This window comes from Camelus ferus, chromosome 29 (assembly GCF_009834535.1).
Source record: "Camelus ferus isolate YT-003-E chromosome 29, BCGSAC_Cfer_1.0, whole genome shotgun sequence".
NCBI lineage: Eukaryota > Metazoa > Chordata > Mammalia > Artiodactyla > Camelidae > Camelus > Camelus ferus.
In genome coordinates this window covers 17873419-17900670 of record NC_045724.1, presented here as the reverse complement: position 1 = coordinate 17900670, position 27252 = coordinate 17873419, and the positions used below count along the sequence as shown (strand labels likewise).

The 27252-nt window shown below is 50.7% G+C and overlaps 1 protein-coding gene across 1 annotated transcript in view; it reads left to right on the top strand.

Annotated features, from left to right (window-relative positions):
- Positions 1-27252, top strand: part of LOC116656655 (cadherin-23-like) — a 159871-nt gene that overhangs the window by 41273 nt on the left and 91346 nt on the right. Inside the window, exons 5-6 of the mRNA XM_032469914.1 lie at positions 12338-12450; positions 14063-14251. Coding sequence (XP_032325805.1) covers positions 12338-12450; positions 14063-14251 — 302 coding nt within the window. The remainder of the gene's footprint in view (positions 1-12337; positions 12451-14062; positions 14252-27252) is intronic.

Genomic DNA, 27252 nt, shown 5'->3' with positions numbered 1-27252 from the left:
AGTGGCAGGGAGATGGGAGGACTCGGGGGTTCAGGGAGCATTGTTCTGTGCCAGCTCCTAGCTTTTTGTCTCATTGAATCCTTCGAGCAACCCCAGGAGGCACCTTCTATGACTGTTATCCCTGTTTGGCAGGTGAGGAAACTGAGGCTCATAGAGGCGAGGTCACTTGCCCAAAGTCACACGACCAGAAGTAGAAGAGCTAGGATCTGAGCTCAGGGCTCTCTGGTGCTGCAGTTTTTCCCACACGATCATGAAGATAGTAAGGCAAGGAACTGAACAAGTGGCATTGAGAGGAAGAGGTTAGACCCTGGGAAATAGCATCGGAAGGGAAGGTTCAGGAGTGCCAAGCCTCTTCCCGCAAACTTCAGTGTAACCTTCAGCTGGCGTCGCACCCCACCCTGCCCCTCTTCGCCATGTTCTTCCCTGTCTCACATCATCCAGTTCCAGGCACTGCTTTGTGTTCCTGCCCCAGGAACCTGGTTCACTATCCTTGACACATACCCAACACAGACTCAGCACTTTATAGTTGGTAAAGCATTTTCTGATTCCTTATCCCATTGAACCTCCAAGTAGCCCTGTGAGTAGGACAGGTGTTCTCACCCACAATGAGGAAACTGAGGTTCAGAGAGGCTCACAAGCCCAAAAGTGTGAATCCAGTCTCCTAACTTCATGTCAGGCCCTTTATGAGTTTTTCAGTCTGCTTCTTTATATATATGCTTTGTCCTTCCCCAGGGGTGACCAATATTCCTCCTTAGATGGTGGGCTCCCTGGGGCCATTACCCATTACCAACTCCTGCCCCCTGCCGTGCCTAGGACAAAGAAGCTTTGTAGTGTGGTAGGTGCTCTCTGGTGCCCCACTCTCCTAGAAGCCCCAAGCCCTGGGCCTGCCTTCCCCACATCTCACTGCTGGGTCGTGCAGAAGTGCTAGAGGAGAGGGCAACGGCCTCGCCGAGATGACAGACAGCACCTACCCCGCCTTCGTGCCTCCTTCTCCTTGGGCATCTGATCACTGTCCTCTTTGTTTTCTTAAGTGTCTCCCCTCCTCCTTACCCCCCTCACGCTCCCCCTCTGGGACAAGGCCTTTCAGATCATCAAATATCAAACTGCTTCTTATGCGAGGGCTGAGATGGCTTTATCGGAGCCTGTAAATCTCCCAGAGCCCTGACGCTCTCTTGAGTGCCAAGCCTCAGGTGAATTATGTGGGCCGGTCTGCGGCAGGCAGAACAGGCAGCCCTCAGGGGAACACAGCCGAGGGACCCAGCGCACCTAGGCGCCCACCCTTGGCCCAAAGAGGGGCTGTAATTGAGGGTGGGCGTGTGTGTCCCAAGCCCACCTGTCCCAGGCCCTGGAGGTAATCAGCCTCCAGACAAGTGAGCAGGTGGGTCCCTAAGGGACCCTCAGCCTCTGCTTTCCTTCTCCTCACCGTGCTCATGTCCTGGCCAGTCTCCTGCCTCACATGCAGCAGCTCTGAGGGCCATTTGAGACCCAAAAGACCCAGATTCTAATCCCAGCATGGTCACTGAGTAACTAGGTGATCTTGGATGTGTCACTTCCCTGACTGAGCCTCAGTTTCCTCATCTGATAAGTGGGGTAGCTGTACTGGTCTTGCAGGGTGTCGAGGATCCAGTGAGCTCAGAAGTGCTCTGCCAGCAGGGCAGAAGCATGCACCTTCCCTGTCTCTCAGGGGCAGCCTGGTATGTGAACGAAGCCTACAGGCTCTGGAGTCAGACGGACTTGAATCCTGGTTCTGCCACTTACCAATAGTGTGACTTCAGGCAAGTCACTTAATTTCTCTGTGCCTCGGTTTTCTCACCTGTAAAATGGGGATGGGGTGATGATGATGACAGTCACAGAGACGCTGTGAAGAGTAATTGACCAATGCATGGGAAGTGCTTAGAACCCGCATTAAGTGGCTCTTGTTATTTCTCCTTTTCTCACTGCTATCATCTAGTCCGTGCCCTCATCACCACCAGACCTTCCTGCCTTCAGGGCCTCCCCATGGCTGTGGACACAAATCCGAACTACTTACCCAGTAATCAAGCTCCTGCCTCCTGGCATCAGCCACTCCTTACTGTTTCATGTGAACTCAGCTCCTCTTACTGACTTCTCACCTGGGAAATGACTGTCCCCCTCCACCCTTTTGCTCAGAATGTCCTCTCCCTCTCCATACTGACCCAAACCCGCCCCACCAAGGCCTGGCGGAGGAGCCCCCTGAGCTGCCTTAGTGGGGCAGGACACCTCCTTGGCATAGGTGCTGCTTCCTCATCTAGACTGGACGCCACCTGGGTACAGAGACCTCATCTTAGGCTGCTCAGCCTCTCCGGTGCCTTGCAAACTCCTCTTTGAGTAAATGCCTTTCTTCTTCCTGCCTGAGGTAGCAGTGACCACAGCGGGGAAAGTCCCTGTCCTCAGGGAGATTAAATTCAGCAAATCATTTAGTCATGATAGTAACCCAGGTAGAGGAAAAATTATTCATTAAAGCAAATCTGTTTCCAAGTCAGCTCACATCTAGCACCAACTTAGAACACATAGACACACATTATCAAACATTGGGGAGTATTTTGTGGGAAATATATATAACATAAAATTCACCATTTTAATGTGGCATTCCGTGCATTCACAATGTTGTGCAACCATCACCACTATCTAGTTCTAGAACTTGGGGGATGATTCTTTAAAGGCACTTGTGTTAATTTTTTTTTACAAATATAATTCACATAAATCAAAAAGGAAAAGTTGAAATGGCTCTAGGGCAATGGTTCTCAACCAGGAGTGATTTGGCTCCCTACCCCCCACCACAGGGGACATTTAGCAATGGTCTGAAAATTTATTGGTTGTCACAACTGGGAAAAGGGGTGCTACTGGTATCTAGTGACTAGAGGGTAGGGGTGCTGCTAAACACCCCACAATGCATGGAGCAGTCTTTCCCAACAAAGAGTTGTCCAGCCCAAATGTCACGGGAGCTGAGGTTAAGAAACCCTGTTCTCACATCACCACTTGGAGATCATCTTTGTTAACACTTTGTCAATATTTCATTCCTTTATATATATATATAAACAACAAAAATGTGTTCTATAGAGCTATGCTATTTTGTGACTCCTTTGGGTTAAAAAAATGCGTTAAACATCTATCTTTTCAAGTCACAAACTTCTGCAACATTATTTTTGGCGGCTGGCTGAATTTCATATTGTAACGTAATTAATTCTTATTGTTGGACATTTAGGTTGTTCCCAGTTTTCCTTAGTAAACAGCACCATAGTAAAGTCCTGGTAGCTGTACCTGTGGGCACATTCGTTATTATTCCCTTTGGAGAAATTCCCCTGGTTGCAGAATAAAGGTTTTCCAGGAAATGGGGAGGTTCTGATCCTAGCCCTGGCCCCTGGTGATGTCTTGCTGATCCCTATTAAAGTGTCCTCCAAGGACCAATGGCTGCCCTTCCCCTGCAGACAAGGAGCTGGGCGCCGCTGTGGGTGAAAGGGGCTTGGCTTGACCCTTAGCAACCCTAACGTAATAGGTTTTACTATCCTTGGCTACTCAGGTTAATGTTTCATAAATTGGAGCCAGTTATGAGCGGATTAGTCAGAGTCCAGTTTGTGGTCTTATTAGGAGAGGGGATCATTTGTTGGTGTACTTGAGCTTGATGAAAACTGTCGTTCTGTGAAACGCCTACAAGACAAGCAGACTGCAATTCCCACCTGTCTGGGGGGCTCAAAGGTCATCTTTCCCTGACTGGATGGTAATAACTGTAATTAACAAGACACACTCAGCTCAAACAAACATGTCACTGTGGGTGCATCGGGAGGCTGTGATAGCTTGAGGTGGAATTGCTAATTGGCTGACCCTTCCTCATAGCCCTGGTGCAGCTGTGGTCTCTGTGATGTGTGGCATTATAAGTCACCCCAGCAGCATTCTGTCCTGCGGCCTTTTACACTAGCCTTAGAGTGGCTCCCTGACACCCCTGCTACAGCCCATGCATTCATTTAAAAGGCTTTGCTGAGCACCTGCTATGTATCACCGGGCACTTAGGGAAACCAGTCCCTGCCCTCCTGGAGCTTATATTCCAGTGCAGGGGGACAGACAATAAGCAAACACATAAACAGATGAAAAGAGAGGTTCAGAAAGTAGAAGTGCTTTGAAGGAAATGAAACAGGGTAACGGAGCAGAGAGTGGTGAGTGAGTGGGATAGTGGGGTGACTAGAGAGGGCTCCTTTGTGGTGGTGACCTTTGAGCTGCTACCTGAATACAGACAAGGCACCCAGCAAAGATCCGCAGGGAGAACTTCCCAGATGGCTTCAGGGAAGCTTTGGAGAGGGGGTAGGCCTAATCTGCCCCCTCCTTGCCTGGCAAGCTCTCAGCCTGCGCCTCCTTCTCTGGTTGAAAGCCGAGGTAACACACACCGCTGTTTGCCATATGTTGGTCATGGAGCTGTTCAATGCAGCCCAGCCCCGATGCCCCCCAGGAAGCAGCCCCTTTTGTCAGCAGGTAGCTAAGTCACAATTTTTAATTCATAAGCTATCTTGCCCAAAGCCCATATCTCACACTAACTCCCAATGTTCATTATGCAGTGATACAATTCTATACCAGTCAGAATTATATGGCTCCACTGGACAGTGATGGGCCTGCCAGGCCAGCTTGTCCCATCTGCTCAGGCGGCATAGGCAGCACACATGTAGCTGTTTAACAGGCTACCCCTGGTGGGAAGTGGAGGGTGCGGGGGGAAGGCGGAGGGGAGGGGAGGAGGAAAACCCAGGGGCCTCAGGGTAGGACATGAACTCCTTAGCTTAGTGAGAGCCAAGTTTAACTCCTTGTTCCACCCCTTACCCTGACCTAATGCCAGTTATTTTCTGTACTTTAGTTTTCTTGTCTGGAAAATGGGAATAATTGTACCTACCTCACTGGGAATTTTATTGAAAATTGAAAAAGATATATATTTAAAACACTTGCAACAGTGCCAGGCACAGTATATGTTGGCTGTTGTGGGGGGAGCCTCTCCCAACTCACTGTGGATAAAATGGGCTACGGTTGGGACTCACCTGGTCTGATTCTTCTATTCAGAAAACAGGCAGAATAGGGAAAGAAGGAATGGGAACCAAGAGAGGCCCCACGAGAGGTGCTTTACATACATGATCACACATGATCCTCACACAACCCCATGAGGTGGGAGCTGTTATCCACACTTTACAGATGAGGGGTTTGGCTCAGAGGAATTTGCAGTTTGCAGGGGGTCTCACAGCTGGTAAGCAGCAGATCTGTTGTTGGCACCCAGGTCTTTTTCTCATCCTGTGAGATCACGCACAGTAGGCGGTCTTCACTCAGGTGTTGATATAACAGACTCTAGGCAGAAACCTCAGCTGAAAAAGGGACCACTAGAGGGAAGGGGGTGCAAACCCCAGTTCTGCTTACTTCCCTGGGGAGGGCCAGGTGACCAGGTCAGAGGCCAGGTGAGGGATCAGGGTCCTACTGGTCCTCTCATCCATTTGAGGACTGGCATTTGAGTGGATGGATGCTTGGGCCCCGAAGACCAACTAGACCATAAGCTCCTCATATGCATGGCTTTTTTCTTCTTTTCTCTACCCCATGGCCCAATATGGGCCAGAACCAGAGTACACCCCCGCCTACTAGTGTGTACTCACTGACCCTTCCTAATCCCTGCAGAGTGGGGAGTGAAACTTCAGGTGATCCAGCAGATAGGTAATGAGCATCGTTCTGGGTACTGCAGGGGATGGAAGCATGAGACCCTAGCTCTTATCCTCAAGGCCCCCCTGAGTCTCTGGATGTGAGAACCAGGGAGGCCCCACAGCACAGGGCTGTTCTGAGGGTGCTAGCCCAGCACTGGGGCTCAGTGGAGTGAGAGAGAGTGGAGCCTCGCGGATTGGCTTCCTGAGGCCGGCGACATTGGTGATGCATCTTAAGAACAGAAAGGACCAAGGTGGGAGCCATTGGTTTTCCTTTAACTCAGAGGGCAGTGGTTGCTGTCAGCCCAGCGGAGCAGACAAAGCAATTGAAAGTCATCAGCCTGTGTTCCCACACGCACCATCAGCCACTCACCAAACTGCTTTTCGCCCAGACCTGACTCTGTCATGGGTCAAGATGCTGCTGGCAAGATAACAAGGGGACAAGATGCGGGAGTGATGAGATTTGGCAGGAGCGGAGAGGAGGGGCACCTGAGGAAGGAGAGAGCCTGCTAGCTTCGAAGGAACGAGGTGGGAGGGTGAGCCCCCCACAGCCTAAAGAGAGAGCTGCCCCCTGCTCCCCAAGTCTAACCATCTCCCCTAACCCCCCTACATCCTCCTATCAGTTTCCCTCTCCCACTTCCTCCCCTCTGCCTTTGACCGTCTATGAAACAGAAGCCCTTTGTTAGACTCTACTGCGCCCTCTAGCTGCCACTCTGCACTCTCCTTGTTTTTCACACCAAACTCCTGCAGCAGCGTCTGCACTCGCAGTCCTCAGGTCTGAGCCCTACTCAGCCACAGTTTCTCACAGTCTGACCCCAGGGGGGCATCTGAAGATCCAAACAGGGTCCTTCACCTTGTCTTCCGTCTCCTGAGCCTCTCTCTTAACACTGTTTGATCCTGCTAACCACTCTTTCTGGGATCATCCCTCTTTCTCGCCTCTTGCACCTGGCTCTATACCGGTTTACCACCTGCCTCTCTGAACACAGCCTTTCTGTCTGAATTTTCCTGGACATCCTCACTGGAGCCATAGGTCTACTTTGAAGGCAGCCTTGCCAGCACCCTGTGTATTTCACCACCTTTGTGCTGACAGCGTCTTTCTGCGGCCCTGCCTTCCCCTCCAGTCCCCACTGCAGGCCCTCGTCGCCCACACCTGAAGGACATCGCCACACAGACCTGCTGCTGCTATGGAAAGCTCTATCATTTTTGTCACCAGTAAAGACAGAAAGCTTAGAAAGGAAGTCAGTTTTTTAAGGACATTGAAGTAGGATAAGTTCGATATTTTTTAAAATAATTTTTTTGTTGAGGTGTAGTTATTTGCAATGTTGTGTTGGTTTTAGGTATACAGCAAAATGATTCATTATATACATGTATTCTTTTTCAGATTCCTTTTGATTATAAGTTCAATACTTTTAAATGTTTAATTGCGCATGCAGAACATGAATCTATTGACTTTATAAAAATTTTAATTGTGGGAAAAATACTATCATTTTGTGAGAAATTTATCTGGAACTTTCCAGAATGTATAGCGTTTTTTAGCTAGGACTGCCCCTTGAGGAAAAAGCAACTTCCTTGCCACCTTGTTCTATGAAGAATGATGATCTCTTCTGTGTCTCCCCTTGTTCCTTGTCCCTTAGCACAGGGCCAGGTGCAGAGTGGGTGCAACGATGGAGGAGAGGGGGGTGGTGAATGCCTGTAAGGAGAAAAAGAGAGGCATATATCTCAGTCCAAGCTAGCCACTCACCAGCCACGTGACCTGGGACAAGTCACTGAACGCCTCTGAGGCTGCTTCCTCACACATAACATGGGAGAGCTTCCTCTAACATTATTATGGAGACCGAGTAACACAGTTGTGCAAACAGCTTAGCTCAGTGCCTGGCACAGGTTAGTGTTCAGTAAATTGTAGCTACTATTTTTGAATAAACAGGGGAAAGAAGGCTGTGACTCCCCCTCAGCAGCCTTTGTGCTTTTGCAGACTTGATTCACGTCTTCACAACCTCCTTGCAAAATCTGAAAAGGTCTTGATGTCTGAGGCTCTTAGAGGAGGTGGCTGCCCCCAGGATTACCAGCAGGGCCAGCAATTGACCTGCTTCTTTTCTTGTGTGAACGCCTTAAGCCGCCAGTTCTCAGAGGCCTTAGGGTGCCCAAGGTACAGCCCCACTCCCCTGAGAGCCCCTCCACTACCAGGTAGATCCACGCACACCTAGGATAGCACCTGTCGACCCAGGGGAAGCAGATGCCCTTCTGCTCAGCAGTGAGGGCTGAACAGGTGAAAGGCATCCCCCATGGTCTCCCCCAGCCCCCTGGTCCCCTGGGACTTAGATAAACAATGAAAGAATGTCTGGGAGACCAGAGAGCTGACAGGGTGGTATCAGTTTCCAGGATGGCAAAGACACCTGTGTATGCGGCTGCAAGCCCACAGCCCCCTGGGGAAGGGAGCATGATGGGAGAGGGGGAATACAGGAGGGAAAAACGGAAGCGGTGACCCATCCCGAGGTCAGAGCCCTGGTGCAATGCCTTGTGGACCCGAGGGTTTTGTTGTCAGCCTGTCCTCAGGGCTGCCAGCTTGCACCCATGGGTCCTTGGTTGTGAAGTTTTCCTGGCAAGAGGATGGGTTGGTTCAGTGCTCTTGCTGGGCGAAAGCTCTAGGCACAGGCTTCCTGGGGGTGGGGGTGGAGGTGGGCCACAGTGGTATCTTGGTGCCAGACACTGTATTAACTCATTTAATCCTCACAGCAACACTCTCGGTACTATTGTTACCCCCATTTTACAGACTAGGAAACTGAAGCCGAGATATGTTAAGTAACATGACTGAAGTCACCCAGCTAACAAGTAGCAGAGCAGTGGTCAGAACCCAGGCAGTCTGCCTCCAGAGGGCATAATCGTAACCACCTCTCTGCTCCACGTTGCTTTCCTTCAGAGGCCTTAACTTAGCAAGTACTTACATATTCAGTAGTGTGATTATATCACAAATGTATGTCTCACGTGTGAGACTGAAGGGATTAACCTTACCTGCTTTTCTCTGCTGATTCTCCAGCACCTTGCACTCAGTAGATGCTTGATATAAACTTGAATGAATGAGTGATCTGATCAATCAGTCTTTGAATGAGACCTTTCCTTGGTCCTCCCTGCTTGGGACATGGGGCTCACCTCCTGCCCCTGCCTAAGCCAGCATCCCAGTGAGTACTGATGTTGCCATGGTGCCAGTAGGGACATCAGAGCCAGTGGCTCAGTTAGATAGGCCTTGTCAACTCTCTGGGATGTAACCCTTTCTGGCTATTGGTCCTGGCAGTCACTTGTACTTGGCAGGAGGCTGCAAGGTAAACTCCACACAGATAGATGTGTGAAAAAGAAGAGAGAGAGAGAGAGAGAGAGAGAGAGAGCGTGTGTGTGTGTGTGTGTGTGTGTGTGTGTGTGTGTGTGTGTGTGTGTTGGGGAGGGTCCCAGAGTTTGAATTATACCAGTTGAGGGATGTTTGCCTGCATTGGTTGGAGAAAGTGCCTAGACTGGGACAAGAGGGTATTTTATGAGCTGGGGATAGACTTTGAGTTGGGGATGGGAAGTGTGGCCATGAATAGGGCAAAGGTGCTGAGCAGAGGACCCAATTGTGCTGGGACAGATAATCTTCTTCTCCAAACCAAAAACCACAGGACAGCATTCAACAAGGGGCTTCTAGTTTGTGAATGATTTATAGGAAAAATTTCTCTTGCAAAGATAAAAATTGAATCACATTTAAACATTGATAGGTTCCTTTACTGAGATGAATAAATTTATATGAAAATCTGGAATGATGGGATGTTGGACTTTGGGGTGGGGGAGGTGGGGCCCACGCCTGTGTGCGTGGTAGGGGAGCGGGTGGGGGAGGCAGGAGGCTGGAGATCTTGCCTCAGGGCAGCCCTTCAGCTCAGCATTTAGGGGCTCAGAGGACCCGGCTGCCAAAGCAACCTGTGCTGTCCATGCTTTGGCCACCTCAGCACTGATCACCCTGTTACAGGAATACCAGGTTGAGGGCTGCATCCCCCCTTGGAAGGCGTCCCTGGTACACTGTAGGAGTGCAATAATTGTTTGCTGAGTGGATTTGCTAATGAAGAGCAGATGAAAGCACTTGGCCTCTTGTTTCCCCAGCAGCAGAATTCCTAGCTAAAAAAGCTCCTTTATATTCATGCACTTACGTGCCTCCTTGCAACCCTGTCCTCCCTGCTCCACAAAGACTGCTGTACAAAAGCCCGCAGGAGGGTACCCCGGCCACAGGAGGAAGCCTTAGGCAAGGTGGCAGCTGGAGTCACATCCCCTCCCTGGCCTGGCCCACGGCAGAGTCCCCAAAGCCCACAGTCTGAGAGTGACATGAGACCCAAATGGTCTCTGCCATCAGCAGCAGCCTCTCCCCTGCCTCTGCCAACCTCTGTGGCGGGCTGGGAGGACCGGGTGGGAGCGGGCCTCTAGCCATCATCCACAGGGTGGCTAAGAACAGCCCCTGCCCCAAAGTCGAAAGTTAGAGGAGGACATTGTCTCCCCTCTACTTTCCCCCTAGTCAGTCCAAGAGAGGAGACAAACCCCTACTGTGTGTGGCTCCCTTTAGAGCCAGGGAAGGGGAGGAGCAGGGAGATGCAGCAGCTCCCATGAGCGATCCTGGTGTCTGCCGTGTGTGTTGAAGGCTGGGGTGTTAGTTCTCACCTATGGAATCAATGTCCAAGTATCCTCTTTCCCTGTCCTCTCCACCTTCCAGGATCCAGTTTAAACAACATTTATTAAGTGCTTATTTGTGCCAGGAACTATTCCAAGCCTGTACTTGCCTATATTCTTTTCACATTCATTTAATTCTCATAACTCTATGAGGTAGATCTTTTTAATCTTCATTTTACAAATAAGAAGGCCAAGATACAGAGGGTTTGGGTAAGTTGCCCAAGTTTACACGGCTAGACAGTGGTGTAGGGAATTAATGTCACCTCCTCCGGGAAGCTTTCCTTCTTTGAGCCTTCCTATGTGTAAACAGCCTCTCCCTGCTGTGAACTGAGATGCTGATTCTTGGGGGTGTCAAAGCTCTCTTACCATGCTGTCAGTGCTTCAACATCAGAATTCCTGGCAGAGTGAGTGACCTCTGCATCCCCCACAGTGCCAAGCACAAGGCCTGGCCATAAGACAGCCTACCCGGGGGACTCTTGAATAGGTGATTGAATGGCAGTGAGTGAGCCAGTAGGTGAATGAACCAACACCCTGAAGAGAGGGCAGTGCATTTGGGGTTTTCCCAGTGAATTCACAGTCCGGTGGGAGAAGCATCAGAGCAGTGTGGGGCCCAGGTGGGCTGGGAGCAGCCATCCTTCAGGAACATGCTTGCCACCGTGTGCCCAGCACTGGCCAGGGACCTTGAGAGATGGTGGTGAAAGGCCTTCATCTTCAGGGAACCTTCTTGGCTGAGCAGGAAGAGCACGTCAACACACAGGAAGCAACCGGAGAACAGAGCCCTAGTACTGCCTGTGGGGCTGGAGGGGGTCAGAGACAGGGACTAGGACCACCTTCCTGGAGGAGGAGGAGGAGGAGGAGGAGGGGCCGGCGCTGCATGGGAGGCCGAGGGGAGGCCAAGAGATAAGGCCGGAAGACAAGGAGGCAGGGACAAACGTGGCGATTCGGGGAACCTGCAGAAGCCACTGTGAGGGCTCGGGGTGCCATGGGGGAGCATGAGATGAAGTTGGGAGCGGGGCAAGTGTGGGGGTACACTCGAGCCAGTGCTGTTTGTGTGTGATTTTTGCCAGTACTTTAAGTACATACTTGAAATTTTAATAAATACTGAAAGACTTATTCTTAAAATTGAATTTTGTTTTTAACTTACATTTATCATAAAAGGAAACTTTCTACCACTGCCATATAGAAAATTAGAAAAGAGTAGAAAATGCCCATAAAAATAAGCACAAAAGGAACAAAACAAGGTTACTGCCTTTATCCACTGGGGCTGCTGTAACAAAATACCACAGACTGTAGCCAATAAACAATAGAAATTTACTTCTCACAGGTCTGCTGGCTGCAAGTCCAAGATCAGGGTGCCAGCGGGGCCGGGGGAGGACCCTCTTCCTGGGTCAGGTGGTGCCTTCTTGCTGTGTCCTCACACAGTAGGAGGGGCAGGGGAGCTCTCTGGGGTCTCTTCTGTAAGAGACTAGTCCCACTCTGAGAGTTTCATCCTCATGACCTAAGCACCTCCCAAAGGCCCCACCTGCTGCTGCCTTCACCTGTGGGGGTTAGGATTCCACCAGATGAACTGGGGGGACACAAACAGTCAGACACAGCAGTTACTGGGTCCTAGCTGGGTACTGCTCCCTTTGGAAAGCTCTGGACCTGAAGCCTGCTCGCGCTCTCTCTCTCTGTTAAAAAGGAAAACTAACAAGAGGGTGTTCGAGACATACAAGCACCAAAGCAAGACCCCCACCTTGACTCAGGCAGAGACCTGAGGGAGACGCAGCGGGTATAAAGTTCTCGTCCTGTGACTCAGTGCCGCCTGCTGCCTGGGCTGTGTGCTCCCCTGTACCCCAGAGCTCTTTCTGTTACTCCTGGAACCAGCATCCATTTTAAATTACTGATGAGTCCTTAATGTCCGGAGGGGAGCCCTGGCCCCCTGCCTCATGTCCACCTGTCCTGCACTCCAGTCACACCCTGAATTCTTCTCTCTCTTGCAGGAAACACCAACAGCATCTTTGCACTGGACTACATCAGCGGGGCACTGACCTTGAACGGCCTGCTGGACCGGGAGAACCCCCTGTACAGCCACGGCTTCATCCTGACCGTGAAGGTGAGAGCTGGGTGGTGGGCACCTCCAACCCACATAGAGGGGATGCCTGAGGATCCAGCAGGCATGTCACCTCTGCTCCCTCACCCTGCACTGATTCCCAGGTCTCAGGCCCAGGGCCCCTGTCAGGAAGAGCCAGCGCCTGTCAGGTGTAGGCCTTGTCAGGGCCCTGCTGGACACTTCACAGCTTTATCAACAACTGCAGAGGACTGCAAGTTTCACCCCCTTTTCAGGGTGAAGCAGCGCAGAGTAGGTGCTCATCCCAAGTTCCTTACTGTTATCCCGTGATTCTAAGTTCTCTCTTATAAGACAACTCAGATTCTTAGGTTTACCCTGTTTCTGAGGTTTCCTCCCATTTCTAATTCTCCTAACTTCCCTGGAGCTGTTATCTGCTTAGGAAACAGCGGTGCAGCCAGGAGGGGGCGGAAGCTGCAGTGGTCCCCACCCCGGCAGCCCCCTGCCACTCATGGCCGGTTTGCATTCAGTGATTTGCTGAGGCATTCCCTGAGAAATCCGTTTAGAGTATGGATGCTGCCTGGACCACAGTGGTCCTCCCCGGCCCCAGCCATTGATTGAGAGGAGGGGGTGGCACCAGGACTGAAGAGTGGGCTCTGGGAAGGAGGCCGTTCCATCAGGGTGGGGAGGATGGTGCAGCCCAGCCTAGCCCTTAATTACTCTCCTTGGCCTTGAGAGGGCCTGTGGCAGCGATGGATTGATAGTCCTGACTCGCCCACCGGCTCCATCCTCTCCACCAGATGTGCACACGCGAGCCAGCTGGGGGAGGGCGAACTAACACAGCCTTTCCCTGACCCAGCACCAAGCCTGAGGACCCCTCCAGCCTCCCCTCCTGTCCCTGCTCCCTTCCTATGGAGGCAGGCAGCTCCAATGGCAGAGGGCTGCCCCCTAGTCCCAGTGCCACCACCAATTCACGGTGGGGCCCTGAGCTCAGTTTTTCCATCTTTATATAAAATATGAGGGTGAGTTCCCCACTTGGCTGTGAGCTCAAATCTCCTGGGGTGCTGGTAAAAGATACCTAGTCCTGGACCTTTTCATCAGAGATTCTGGTTCAGAGGGTTGGTGTGGGAACTGGGAATAGGTATCTTATGGTCCAAAGACTCTGGTCCAGAGACCAGGTGCCCAGGTATCTGAGTCCATCTGTTCCTGAGTCCAGCCCAGACCATCCCAGTGCCTAGCAGTGTTCAGTCCATAGCAGATGCTGAATTAAGGCCTGATTACCTGCTAGCATAAAACTTCTTGGCCTCAATTTCATCATCTGCCAAAATGAATACTCTCCCTTTGCCCCTAGATGAACCCCTAAAACTCTACCTGTCCCCTTGGTTCTAGAATCCCACTGCCTGAGTTTGACACCTGCTCTGGTTGTGTGTCCTTGCACACGATGCTTAACCTCTCTGAGCTTCAGTTTTCTCACCTGTAATGGGGTCAGTAAAGTGAGGATGCTAATGATAGAATCTCTGTCCTGGACTTATGGTGAGGATTGGAGGGGATAATTCACATAAAGCGCAGTGCCTAGTTTTGAGAAAGCCTTGGTGAATGACGGCTATTATTGTGATTACGGCTACCTTCATCCCTGGGGTGTTTATTCCTCCCTCTGCAGGGCACAGAGCTGAATGATGACCGCACCCCGTCCGATGCCACAGTGACCACGACCTTCAACATCCTAGTTATTGACATCAATGACAATGCCCCAGAGTTCAACAGCTCCGAGTACAGCGTGGCCATCACTGAGCTAGCGCAGGTCGGCTTTGCCCTCCCCCTCTTCATCCAGGTGGTGGACAAGGACGAGGTGAGTCCCAGAAGGCAGTCGACACCCTCTGCCCAGCCTGGGCTGTGCAGCCCTGGGAGGGATGCCAGGGGTCTCTGGGCTCCTAGGGCCCCATCTATAAATAGAAACAAATATTGCTGCACCCCTGAGGTGCTACGTTCTGAGGATAAGTAAGACTGAAAAAGTCAGTAGTCTCTAAACTTCTGCCACTACACCCTGTAAAAAACGTTTGAGGACACACCTCCAGTGTATAGTTCTGTACTTAGAAATTTATATACATGATCAGAGCACTCATCTGGTATGATGTTATGAACCATACACACACAAAATAGAAATTTTAAAAGGTAAAGGCTCTTTTATAAATGATGACCTTGGAAAAAAGTCTTATTCCTGCTTTGGGGGGTAGTAAGACCCTACTTTTCCATGCAAGGAGTCTAAGTGCCTTCCAGGGGATTCCAGGCCATAAAAAGACTCCAGAGGGGTCCAGGACACCTGCATCCCCCTGCCCAAGGGCCTGCCACTGAGGCCAGTCTTAAGAGGAAGGGACAAGGGGCACAAGTGAGGGAGAGGAGCAGGAGGGAGGAGGCTCCGCCAGTCTGCAGAGCCCTGCCACGCCCTCTGTCATCGGGCCAAGGGCCAGCCTGGGTGGGGCAGCCTCCATCCCTTCACGACCCTCTCAGCCTGCCTCCTACCCCACTCCTACCCGTGCCCCACCTCCCCTGCCTGTCAGCAGTCACAACCTTAATAGGACTTCTATTTATTACCGCAGCTCCCCCAGTCCACTCTGCTCAGGAATTCCATTAGGTTTTCCTGCCTGAGGTGCTTCTCTACAATTACTCTTCACGTCCTCACACACGGCTTCCGCACTGGCCTTGCTTCGGGCTGGCTTCTCCTCACTCCCTTGCCCCTCTCCTGTCTGCTTTTTTCAACTGGACACGGTCCCCCCAAGGACTCGGGTTCACAAGGACAAGTCAGTCCCTGTGTATGTGTGTCTGTGTCTGTGTGTGCACAAGTGCACATATGTGTGTACTGAGCACCTACTGTTTACAAAGAGCTATATTTGGCCACTTTGAGGGAGTCTGGGAAATCATGGTCCCTGTCCCACGGGACCATATGTGTTTATGCGAATGTAGTATGTAAGTTTAAAACACATACAATAATGTAGAAAGTTTCAAAGGTGGAGATAAATAGGTGTACAAACAGGTTCTAACATTTTCTCACGCCCCACTGGATCATCTTGTATCCCTCTGGAGGGCAGGCGCCCCCTTTGGAGACAGCTGTGTGAATGAGAACCTCGGAAGAAGATCCCATCCTTGGTTTCAGGCTGATAATGATGCCCAAGGGAAGAGAGACACCAGAACCAGTGTGGGTCTAGGGTCCAGTGCCTGCGGGCAGTGAGGGCTCCAGAGCTCAGCTGAGGATGGGGGAGTAGGGGCTGGAGAATCAGGAAAGACTATGGCAAGAGGGGGACTTGGGCTGAGCCTTGGGGCAGAAATCAGATGATGAAAGGGTGCTCAGGAGGGCTGGCGGGGCCAGGCAATGGCCCACAGAGAGGCTCAGAGGGAGAGACTTGTAAGTAGATGATGGAGAGAGCAGGTAGGAACCCACGCAACTGATCAGGGTTTGTGGAATGGGCTGCTGGGAACGTGGGCTGGATCATGGCCTTGGGGGCCTTGAATGCCAAGCCAAGGAATCAGACAGGGCCTGTGTTCAAGGCCAGCCCTGCCATTTACTAGCTCTGCCACCTTGGGTGAGTTGTCGACCCTTTCTCAGCCTCACTTTGCTCATCTATGTAAAAAAAAAAATAAAAAGGAAATGTATCTGTCGGTTTCTATTGCAGGAACACATTAACCCTGAAAAGGCAGTTTATTTGTCACTGGAGCTACTTGTCCAGCAAGGGTGGGCGGGGAGACCTCAGGTGCACACTCTGCAGGATCCTGGTTGCTGCAGGAGGGAGGAGGCAGCTAAAGGGTTCTTCTGTGCTTCATCCCAGAAGTGGCCTCGCGACTTCTATTCAGGGTCCATCAGCCAGAACTAGTTATGTGCCCCCAACCTCACTGCCAGAATGCTGGGGAATGTGGGGAAGCAGCTAAATATTTGTCTCTGCCACAAAGGATATCAACAAGGTATGCGGAGAGAAGATCAGATGACACGGATATAGGACTTAGCACAGTGCCTGCCAGATGTTAACCAGATGGGTCCCCGGGCATCACCCCCGGCAGGGCCAGAATTCCCAGAGCCCTGCTCACTATGACTTGTTGGTGGATTTCAAGGTTACCCTGACCCCTTCGGTTTTATCTCAGGCTCCTTTGCGGAAAGTCTGTCTGAAGCATCTGTAGGAAGGCTGAGGGGCGTCTGGATCCAGCCTGCCCTAGCGGCCACTCTCCTCTGGGGCACAGCCATCAGCACACACACTGCGGACACAGTGCCCAACACCACCAGGGACCATTTTGCTGCTTTTCCCAGGGAGTTGGCCACTGTCTCTGATAGTGAAGGACTGGCCTCCTTCCCAAAGGGTCCCACTTCTCCAGGGCACATTGAGGAACAGAGAGAGAGGAGAGGCAGCCCAGAAGCCCAGGCTACCTCACCCTAAGGTCACGTGGGCCATCCTCCAGTCTCCCAGGAGAGCTGCACCCAGACCACCCCAGATGTGGTCCTCGGCTGTTTCCTAAATAGGAGGGAGAGATCAATTGCTTTCTGAGATGCCCTGCAGTTTTATATCTCTCATCTCTTCTCCACAAGTCTGGAGGGATTCAGATCTGACCAGGTAGATGCTCCCAAAGCCCAGTCTTGGGTACTGATGGTCAGGCCCTAGGTTCTCAGGGTGGAGTGTCCCGCCACATCGCTGGCAGGAAACAGAAGAGAGAGGCCACTGGCACTGGCATTTGCCCAAGTGTCCGAAGTGTGGAGAAAATCAGAGAACCTCAGTGAGGAATCAAGCAGCTTCCCCCCAAAATATTTTTTAATTGTCATTTCTTCCACTTCTCTTTCTGAAGGGAGCATCAGTCTGTTGGGATTTGTGTCTGGGTTGAAAGTGACTCTGGGTTTGTTGGGAGTGAAAGAAAATGTGTTTATTGAGCAGATTTGGAGACTGGAAGGGAGCAGGAGGAGAGGTCACATCCCTTTGTCATAGATGCTATAGAACACATGAGTCTCCCTTGCACTCATCATGACTGATTTTGCAATTGTTAACGTGATGATCTTGACAGTGTCTGTCTCCCCGATTGGAGTGAATGATCCACAGTGTAACTGAGTGCCTCATACCAAGCGTAGCACTTGGGAAGCACTGCAGGAATAGGTACCGGTTGAATTCAAAGCATGATGAAATGATAAAAGTAGCAATGAGGTGGCCCAAGGCTTTATCCAAACTGGATTATCAGTCAGTACGCCTCTGCTGAAGCCCAACTCCAGCTGAGTTTGTGTAAGAAGGTGACTTCAAAGGTACACTGAGGGGCAGTAGCAGGAGTTGATGGAAAAGGGAAGGAGGAAGCAGTTTAACCTGTCAGTCAGTACTTTGTGGCAATCGTTCCTAATAAAGATGCTCATCTAATTCACAAAGACTAGAAAATGCCTGTCATCCCCTCCAGATCTAAGATTCTACTCAGCCTCTTGCTGAACCTCAGGCTCTGCCAGACCATTCAGTATAACAAAGGTGCTTGAAAAAGGCCCTTTCTCTGTCCTCAGGACTCCATCCTCATTGTCAAATCTCACTGAGTAATTTCTTTCCCTTTGCCCAGCTATAGAAAACTCACAGAAGCCAGAGGAGAAAGAGATGGGGTGGGCTGAAACCAACAACAACCCATTTGCACCCTGTGACAGCTGAGATGCAAATAGATGGTTGTAATGCAAATCACACCAAAAAAATCTCAAGGCAAAGGCCGCAGGAGTCAGCTTGGTATGGGAGCTCATCTCTGAGTTTCATATTAAAGCCTGCAGCAGCCTCATTCCCCCAGCTCGGCTGCTGGGCATTCTCTTGTCTCTTCCTCGGGGTTCTAGGAGCCGCTGGAAAAAGCTACACACTCACCCACTTGGATTCCCATCACAGCCTTACCCACCCTTACCCACCCCCTTGCTCTCAACATGATCTTTACATTTTCTCTGATTTGGTCAACTTTTCCTCTCCCAATATTGCCTGCAGCCCTCCCCAGTCCTACCTACAGCTGAACCAACCACAGGCTGTCATGTTTTCCCATCTGCACGGGTTGGGTGATCGGGAGGGTTGGAAGTTTCTGTTCAGTTGTCCCTAAAACCACTCTTCGACTTAGATCCAAGTGGATTATCTGTATCCTGCCTCCGAACAGTTGGGGGAGGGAGGCAGTAAGTATTGAAGCCCATCTGTGCCTCTAGCTGCTTTACAAATCCCAGCAAACGGGGTGGCTTTTAAATACTGTTTTTGCACTCTGCGCGACCCCTCCCCGTTGACTAGACTAACAATGGACATTTCCTCTCACGTGCCCTTCAGAAGAAATACCATTCATGTACATCTTACCTTTCTCCTCAGGAGTTGGGAGCATTTGATCTGCTTTATTTCTGACCCACAGCTTCTCAGAACAGATTTGCTGCTGTCCTGGAGAATTTGAGAGGAGAGGGGTGGGAGTGGGGGGTGGGGTGCCAATATCCCCCCAGAGAGGCCTCTCCTGCCTAATCTACCTGCTTCTGGGACTTAGAATCATTTCAGAATGGCCTTCAGGTCTCGATAATGTGCCCCCATCCAGCCTTTCTGAGAGACCATGTTGAAATGTACACGGTGGGGGATGATGCACTCATTCACTCAACAAACGTTATTGTTACCTACTATGTCCATGCCACTGGAGGTGGTACTGAAGATGTTGGTCCCTGCCCTCCAGGAGCTTCTCTTTCATTCCAGGGGGGGAAGCTGGAGGAGAAGGCAGATGCCAACCTGAGGCAGGTGGAAATGAATGTCAGGGAGTCCATAAACGGGATGAGTGATGGTGGGTAAGGGGCTATTTTCAATTCAGTGGTCCCAGAAGGCCTTTCAAGGAGGTGCCCTTGGAGCTACAGTTAAGTGGTGTAGAGGGGCAGCCACACAGAGCTTCAGAGACGGAACCTTCTAGCAGCAGGTTCTTCCCTGCAAGGGAAGAGATCCCCACAAGGGAACTGGCCTGGTTTCCAAGGAGAGGAGAGGCTGGTGGGACCGGCCAAGCGAGCTTGAGCAAGCAGTAGGAGGTGAGGCTACAGCCACCAGTAGGGGCCAGCCATGCCCACCAGCCCCAGGAAGGGGTTTTTCTGTTACTTTGAACCTGTGGGGAACCAGGCAGTTGACGTGCTCTGAGTCATCTTTCTTAAGGAGCCCTCTGATGGCTGTGTTGAAAATGGGTGTCAGGGCCCATGGGTGGAAGCAAGGAATCAGCAGCATAGCAACGACTCCTACTCAGAAAGCCCTTCCGCCGCCCTTGACCAGCAGGTTCTTTCCAGCGTCTGACTTGAGGCTCTCCCGCCAGTTAGCCATTTTCCTCTTAAGGTGTTTACAGGAAGCCAGAGAAACCCAGACCCCCTTATAATGAAACTCGATAAGTCCTCCAGAAACCACCTTCAGAACCCTTCCCAGATGGAGACTGAGTGGCCGTCTTCAGTCTTCGTAACAGAGGCTCTCCCGCTTCGAATCGGTCCAGGGTTTTGAATTCTGACCATAGCGGTCTGTACCAGACCTAGCCGGACCGCCCCGAGGAGGTGGCGGAGAGAGCAGCGAAGCCCGGTCCCAGAGGGATTCCACACAAGTCAGGTCCCCACTCTGTGCCTCCGTGTCCATCTCTGGGAAACCGTGGGTTGGACCATTCAGCCTTAGAACTATAAATTCTAACCTTTTTTTTTTCTGTTAAATCTATTTTTTTATTTGCATTCTTTTTTATTGAAGTATATTCAGTTTATAATTTTGTGTCAATTTCTGGTGTACAGCATAATGTTTCAGTCATACATGTACATACATATATTTGTTTTCATATTCTTTTTCACTATGGGTTACTACAAGATATTGAATATAGTTCTCCAGGCTGTTGTTTATCTATTTTATATACAGTAGTTAGTATCTGCAAATCTCAAACATTCTTTTTGTCTAAGAGGACCTGGATGGGAAGGGGGAGACCGGCCACACTTCCCGCTTCACTCCTGCTCCCAACATTGGCCCATCGTCCTTCCCTGGACTTGTTCCAGCCGCCTCCGCTCCCTGCTTTGGGCAGAGGGGCCTGGCACCGCCATGGGCCTCATCCCCCTCGTGCCCCTACCCCCATCATCTCCCAGCCCACCCACCTGGTGCTTATTTGGTACCACCTGGGGCATCCCTTCATGGGTTAGGAAGAGCCAGCCAGCTAGAGTAGTTAAAAATAAGGGCTTTGAAGCCTGGGTTCAAATTGCGGCACTGCTACTTTTGTTCTTTCTTACTTTAGGGGACTTATTTATCCCCTCTGATTCAGTTTTCCTACCTACACAATGGAGACAGTAATAGTACCTACCTCACAGAGCTGTTATGAGGATTATATGGTTAATATGTGTATTTAGAACAGTGCCTGGCCCATGAAAATCACTCTTTAAGTCTTAACAATTCTTATTCCCAGCCCTGGAAGATATATATACTGTTTTCTTCTAGAGAAAAGGAAAGCGAGGCTCACAGAGGTTAAGAGGCTACTCCAAGGTCACATAGCCAGTGAGTCGCAGAGCTGGGTCTTAAACATTCAATCCTGTGCTTCTTGCTTGTGCTGCGGGGTTCCTCGTTTGTAGCCAGGATGCCCCATACTCAGAGGTTTGGTCCCACCCAGCGGTGGATGTCCCACCTCCAGCGTGTCTGGTGGGAAGGCGAGGGGGAGGTGAGGCAGTGGGGACGGCCACACGGCAGAGGTGAACGGGGACCCATCTGGCAGGAGCTAATTCCTATTTCAGGCAGGAGCTGACACAATTTATTTGTTTGAGGGGCATAGAAAAAAACCCCAGAATTACCCACCTCCCAAGGAGAAAACATCACCAAACAAATAAATAAAAGAAAGCAAATGACAGGGAGAAAAGGCCATATTCTGGAATACTGGGTTTATTTGGGCGGGGGGTGGGGGCAGTTAGAAAGGGAGGTTGCTCTTGTTCTCCTGTTAATCTTGGCTTTATTTTTTATCCATCACCATCATTTTCCATTCCACATGTGTTCCAGGCCTGTCAGGGAGCCTGGCCCACAACCTTGTATTTATTTAAATTCATTTTCATGTTTGTTCCTGTTAGTCTGTCCAGCCTGTAGTCCCTCTGGCCCCGCTCCCCATGCAGCCTGGCAAGGCTGTGGTATAGGCCCCATGGGCCCCTCCCAGGCTTCCTTTCAGTCCAAGGGCTCTGAATCCAGGAGTGGGGGCCCAAGGACTCCCCAAGGCATCCTTGACCCTGGATGGAGAAAAGTCTGCATCTTTGTTTTTGCTAACCTCTACCTGAACTTTTGCACTCCCTTTAATTATAAAACAGAAATAAACCACAGGGGCGTTAGTAGTACCTGTGACTCTGACCCCAAGAGAAATCTCAGATATTTTTATATCACATTACAGGTGTTGCAGGGATCTCAAAATATCATTTACACCCATCACTACTTTGAAATTATAGCCTATATTATACCTGCTGCCAAATCTCATTGTTTTATGCATTAAAAAGCACATAATTTCTACTATAATACCCTTTTAAAATGCTTTGATAACTGAATTTCAAGATAATTAACTGACATTGTGGTCCCGTGGATTTTATTTTATGCCGTTGTTATTCTGACGTGGGGCTCCGTGGGCTTCACCAGACTGTCAGAGGGTCTGTGGCAAAAACAAAGATGAAAAACCCCTCCTTAACCCTGGCCTCCCTTCATCTCAGCTCCCCCTGTGGCTCTTGCTGTAAGGCTGACCTTCCGCTGGTTCTCAGAGTGGCCGTCCTGAGCTGCACAGCCATTTGCGGGGAGTGGGGTGGGGCAAGAGCAGGAAAACCACGTGCTCCGTGTCAGACATTCCGTTGAAGGTCCATTTTCCGGCTCTGGACCCTCCAGGCCACTGTTCAACTGAGCCGCATAAATCCATCTACCAGCATCTACTCTGCAGTAGAGACACGGAAAATATACGTCCCTGCCACCCCAGGGAGTGATCCCAGCTGCCCTAAACTCTCCCTACCTGCTGAAGTGACCCAAGGCGGGGACCTCCGCTTTCCTATTTTCCAAAGCAATTTGAACTAGAAACCAAACTCTAGAAGCAGTGAAGAGATGGGGGAGAGGGGGGAGGGCAGGCTGTCAGCATCCGTGGAGGCAGATGGAGGATTTCTGCTCCCTGTGGATGTGTGATTATCCAATCATCCAGGCCCTTCTTTCCCCTCCATTAGGGAGATAACTGGGATCTGGCTGGAAATCACCCACCTCCCACTGAATCCCTCCAGGGATCTAAGGGAGGTAGATGGAACGCCTCCAACATTCTGTACCTCTCACCCAGCCTGTGATTTCATCGTTGAAGTGAAGCTAAGAGGGGGTAGTGGGGTGAGGAGTCCGGCCAAGGGAACAACCAAGGCAAGGCACATGGAGGAGAGCAGGTCAGCGTTGCCTGACAACCTTCCCTTGGCCGGGGTGCCCATCCTACCTGCTCCTATTTCAGGTGTTTCTGTTGCAAAGCAGGACAGTCCAGACAGCAGGGAGCTGGGATCCGTGGGGCCTGAGAACATGGCCATGGGCAGGGTCTGTCTGCAAGACCTCTGCTGTGTCACAGCTTGAGCGCACATTTCTAGGGTTCCTCCCTCAAGATTTAGGCTCTTCAGGAAAATATCTGTTGACTTCATAGCAAAGCCGCTCATGGAAGGGAAGCTAGGGGAAGGAGGGCAGCCCCGTTGGTGCTTTTTCCCATTAATTTCTCCCCAGTTGCCTTGGCTGAGGCTCTTATTATGACGATGATGATTATTAGGATTTTTCTGTGCGTGGCAGCATCCCGTGGTGTGATTCCTCCCAGTGTGCTAAGCTCCAGCCTCCCCAAGGACCAGAGGGTGTCCTCGGCATGATTCAGACACCTCCTAATTTAGTCTCACCGTAAATCTAATTAGCATGCTATTTACACCAGGCCCTGTAGCCCTGGCGGGGGTGTGAAGCAGGCTGGGCCTCTTTGGCAGCTGTAGTGCCAGCGCCTGGACCTCACCTCTTCCCTGCCCAGCGCCTGTGGCTCTCGAGTCCCCTCCAGTGGCTGGAGGTGTCTTTTATACTAGATCTGGAGGTTGGCTTCCCTTAACTCAGCTCCCTTCCCCACGCCATTGGCATGGATGGGAAGTGGCAGGAATCATTTTAGCCTCGGTGCTCCCTAAAGACAGGGCTGGTTTTCCTGAAGTCCCTCACCAGGATCAGAAACAGAACGAACAAACTTCATCCTTTCTCCGACATCTCTTGGCTGGGTCATGCCCACTCTCGTGCCCCTTCGCCATGAGCCCTGGGGAGCCCAGCGTCACCCTAGAACATGGTGTCTTCCTCCCGCACTCCCCTGCCTGCCCCGTTTCCCACCCCCGTCCCGCCCCCGACAGCAACAGGTGGTATGTCTTGTTCATCCCTGTCTTGAAGGGTAGGGGTAAGCACAGCTCAGCTGGAAGCTGGGCCTGTGTATCTCTCCCCATCACCGTGACCACTGGCTGTGAAACATCCTCATCATCAAGGCAAGGGGAGTGCAGAGCCCCTCCAGGCAGCTGTGCTGAGGGTGGGCCACCAAGGAGGGCGGGGAACCTCTCCTCAGAGCCAGTGCCCAGCCCTGCTTTCCTGGGCTCCTGCTGGCTCTGTGCCCTGAGAGGGAGAATGGGCTGGGGCTGGGGTTTGGAGTGGGGGTGGCGATTGATGCCAGGCAAGGTTTCATTGCTGTGTTGTCACTCTGTCCATGAAGACTGAAGGCAAACGTTTCCTCCTTCCTCTCCAGGTCTTAGTTTCTACATTTAATTTGAAAAAGGAATTGGGAGTGAGAAGAAATGTTCAAAGTCAGTGTTGTCATATGTTTACATCTTGGGTTAGAAGGATACTTTGGCACAGAGTGGAGCACATTTGCGCCTCCTTCTCCTGACAAGTGCCCTGAGTCCTTTGTCAGCCAGCAAATGATACCTCTGCCCTTCTCACGTGAGCACAAGTTTTCAGAGAGGACCCTTCTGCATAAGGTCACAGAGCAGGGCCAGTGATACACACAGCTGGTGAAGTATGTGGGATGGGAGGAAAGAGATTCCCTAGAGGGAAGCGGGAATCAACCATCCGTTCCTTTACTCAGCAAGTATCTGTTGCGCACCTGCATGTGCCATGTGCTATTCTAGGCACTGTTCGTAAGTGAACACAACAGCCAAAGTCCAGCCCTTGGGCAGCTTCTGTTCCAGTGGTGGGGCACTAAAAAACAAGTCGATATGTATTATGTCAAGTGGTGACAAGAGCCATAGAGAAAATAAAGCACGGTGAGGGGTCTAGGGGAGTGCTGGACAGAAGCAGTCTCTCTGATAGGATGGCATTTAAGAGACCTCAGTGAAGTAGGGGGTGAGTCGTGTGGGTATTTGGAAGAAGAACGTTCCAGGCAGAAGGAGCAGCAGGCGCAGTGGCTTTGAGACAGAGTGCGCCTGCATTTCAAGGAGGCCCCTGGGCTGGGGAGGAGGGTGTACAGCCCTGCTGCTGTCAGGGCTTGGCTTTCATGAGGAGTGAGACAGGAAGCCACCTAAGGGTAATGAGCAGATACCCCTGATCTGACTGAAGTTTCCAAAGGACAGTCTGTAGGAACAATCCAAATGCCCATCGGGTGATGAGTGGATAAACAGACGGGGTGTCTCCAAACAGTGGAATATTATTCAGCCATTAGAACGACACAGGCAAATCTAGAAAACAGGATGCTAGGTGAAAGAATCCAGACACAAAAAGCCACATAGTGGGTGATTGCATTTATATGAAATGTCCAGAACAGGGTAGTCCATAGAGACGGAAGGTATACAGGGTTGCAGGGGCTGGAGGGAAGGGCATGAGGAGAGACTGCTCAGGGTATAGGATTTCCTTTTGGGATAATGAAAATGATTTAGAACTAGGTAGAGTTGTTAATTGCACAATATCGTGAATATGCTACAAAGCACTGAATTGTACAAATTAGAATGACTAAAATGATGAATCTTATCTCAATTTAAAAAATTTAGGGATGCGCTGTCTGCTTGGGTGCATAGACAACACAGGGCAGGGACATTCCTAGGTTGTGAGGGCGGTAAGGGCAGGGAGGGGTGTGTCAGAGTGAGAAGTGATCCACTCCTGGACCTGTTTGAAGTGAGAGTCAGCAGGATTGCTGGGGGAATGGGGGTCGTTAAGAATGACAAGCTGTTAGGAAACTGGCGTTCTAACCTCCTAAGATGGTGAAGCAGTAGATTTGGTGAGAAGAAGGTGAGGTCTGTTAAGTTAGCTTTCAACACATTTGACATGCTCATTAGACAGCCAAATGGAAAAGGCAGAGGGGGTGTGCTGGTAAATGTCTATTAAGCGGCAATTAGGGCCAGGGGAGGGGGGCCCTCATCTCTTGGTGATCTCTGTGGTGATCTCTGTGATGTAAGTATTCCTACCAGGGCTGATCTCAAGCTACCAACGTGACCTCAGCTGGCTCTCCTAAATCCTGGAAATCTGACAGGAGCCTCTAGAGCCAAGGAGGCTCCAGCCACACTGTGTGGGTCCAGGCTTGAGGTGGAAATGTGTGCACTGCCAGCGACTGGACTGTAGTTGAAGCCACAGGTCTAGATGTGCTCACCTAGCAAAGTGGTGTGGGTAGAGCAGAGAGCAGGGCTGGGGGCTGAGCAGCCCTGGGTACCCCAGTGTTCATGTTAGGGGAGATGAGGATGAACCAGCAAAGACACCGAGAAGGAGCCACCCCTGGGGAGGAGGCGGGCCAAGAGGGAGCACTGAAGGACAGGAGAATGACTGAGCCAGTTGGGCGGCGAGGGGCTCGTAGCAGAAATAGGAATACGAATAGGACTCAGAAGACTAGCAGCAGCTGCCCTGATGGTCTATCAATAGTCCCCAATTAGCATACGTATCAGTGTTTACTTTCCTGTTTTCAGCATAATGACTCTTAATTACTCTCATTAGGAAATGTCCAAATCCTCTAACATTTACTGAACAGGCCTACCAGGCTTGATTTTTTTGTTTGTTTGTTTTTTCTTTTAAATCCATTTAACCCTCTTCTCCTGCCCATTTTCAAAGCTCTCCCTGGCATGCCCCTTAGATGCAGGACTTCCCAGCCCTAGCTCTGCAGTCCAGGCAGATATGCTAATGCATCCTATAGGAACGGGGCTGTGCTTCAATAAGCAGACCAAGTGAAGTGAGAATCACATGGATCTTAAAAGCATGATGTCAGTGAAAAGCTACATCCTGCATGATTCCATGACATTCCCTGAAAGCCAAAACTATAGTGATGGAGAACCCATCAGTGGTTACCAGGGGTGAGGGGTAGGAGAGAGGTGACTGGAAAGGGATAGCACAAGGGAGTCGGGTTGAGGACTGTTCTGTGTCCTGGTTGTGATGAGGGTAATACAAAGCTATACATGTGGTAAAATTCATAGAACTGTATACACAAAAATGTCAATTTCACTGCATGTTAATTATTAAAAACTATGAATAGTTGAAGATCACTCTACCCACACCCCCCCCCCCAAAAAAAGATGATGTGAAAGATATCAGTATAAATAGCATCACTGGTGGACTTTTAGACTCAGGTAGCACCATCCTTCTCTCCACTTCATTTAATTCAGCAAGTATGTAATACACATCCTCCTATAAAGCCAGACAGGTAGGCTGGAGGGCCTTGATGAGCCTGAACTTAATTCAGCAGGCAGTCAGGAGCCAAAGATGGTTCTGGAGCATGAGTGATAGCCTCAGAGCTGTGCTTTAGGTTGATTCCTCTGGACACCAGGAGAATGAGGACAGTGACCGAGGGTGATGGCAGACGCATGAATGAGTAGGAGCAGGATGTGGGGGTTCATGAGAAGGGGGAGGATTAGAGTGAGGCTAAGGTTTGGAACCCCAGAGATGGGAATGGCAGAACCTC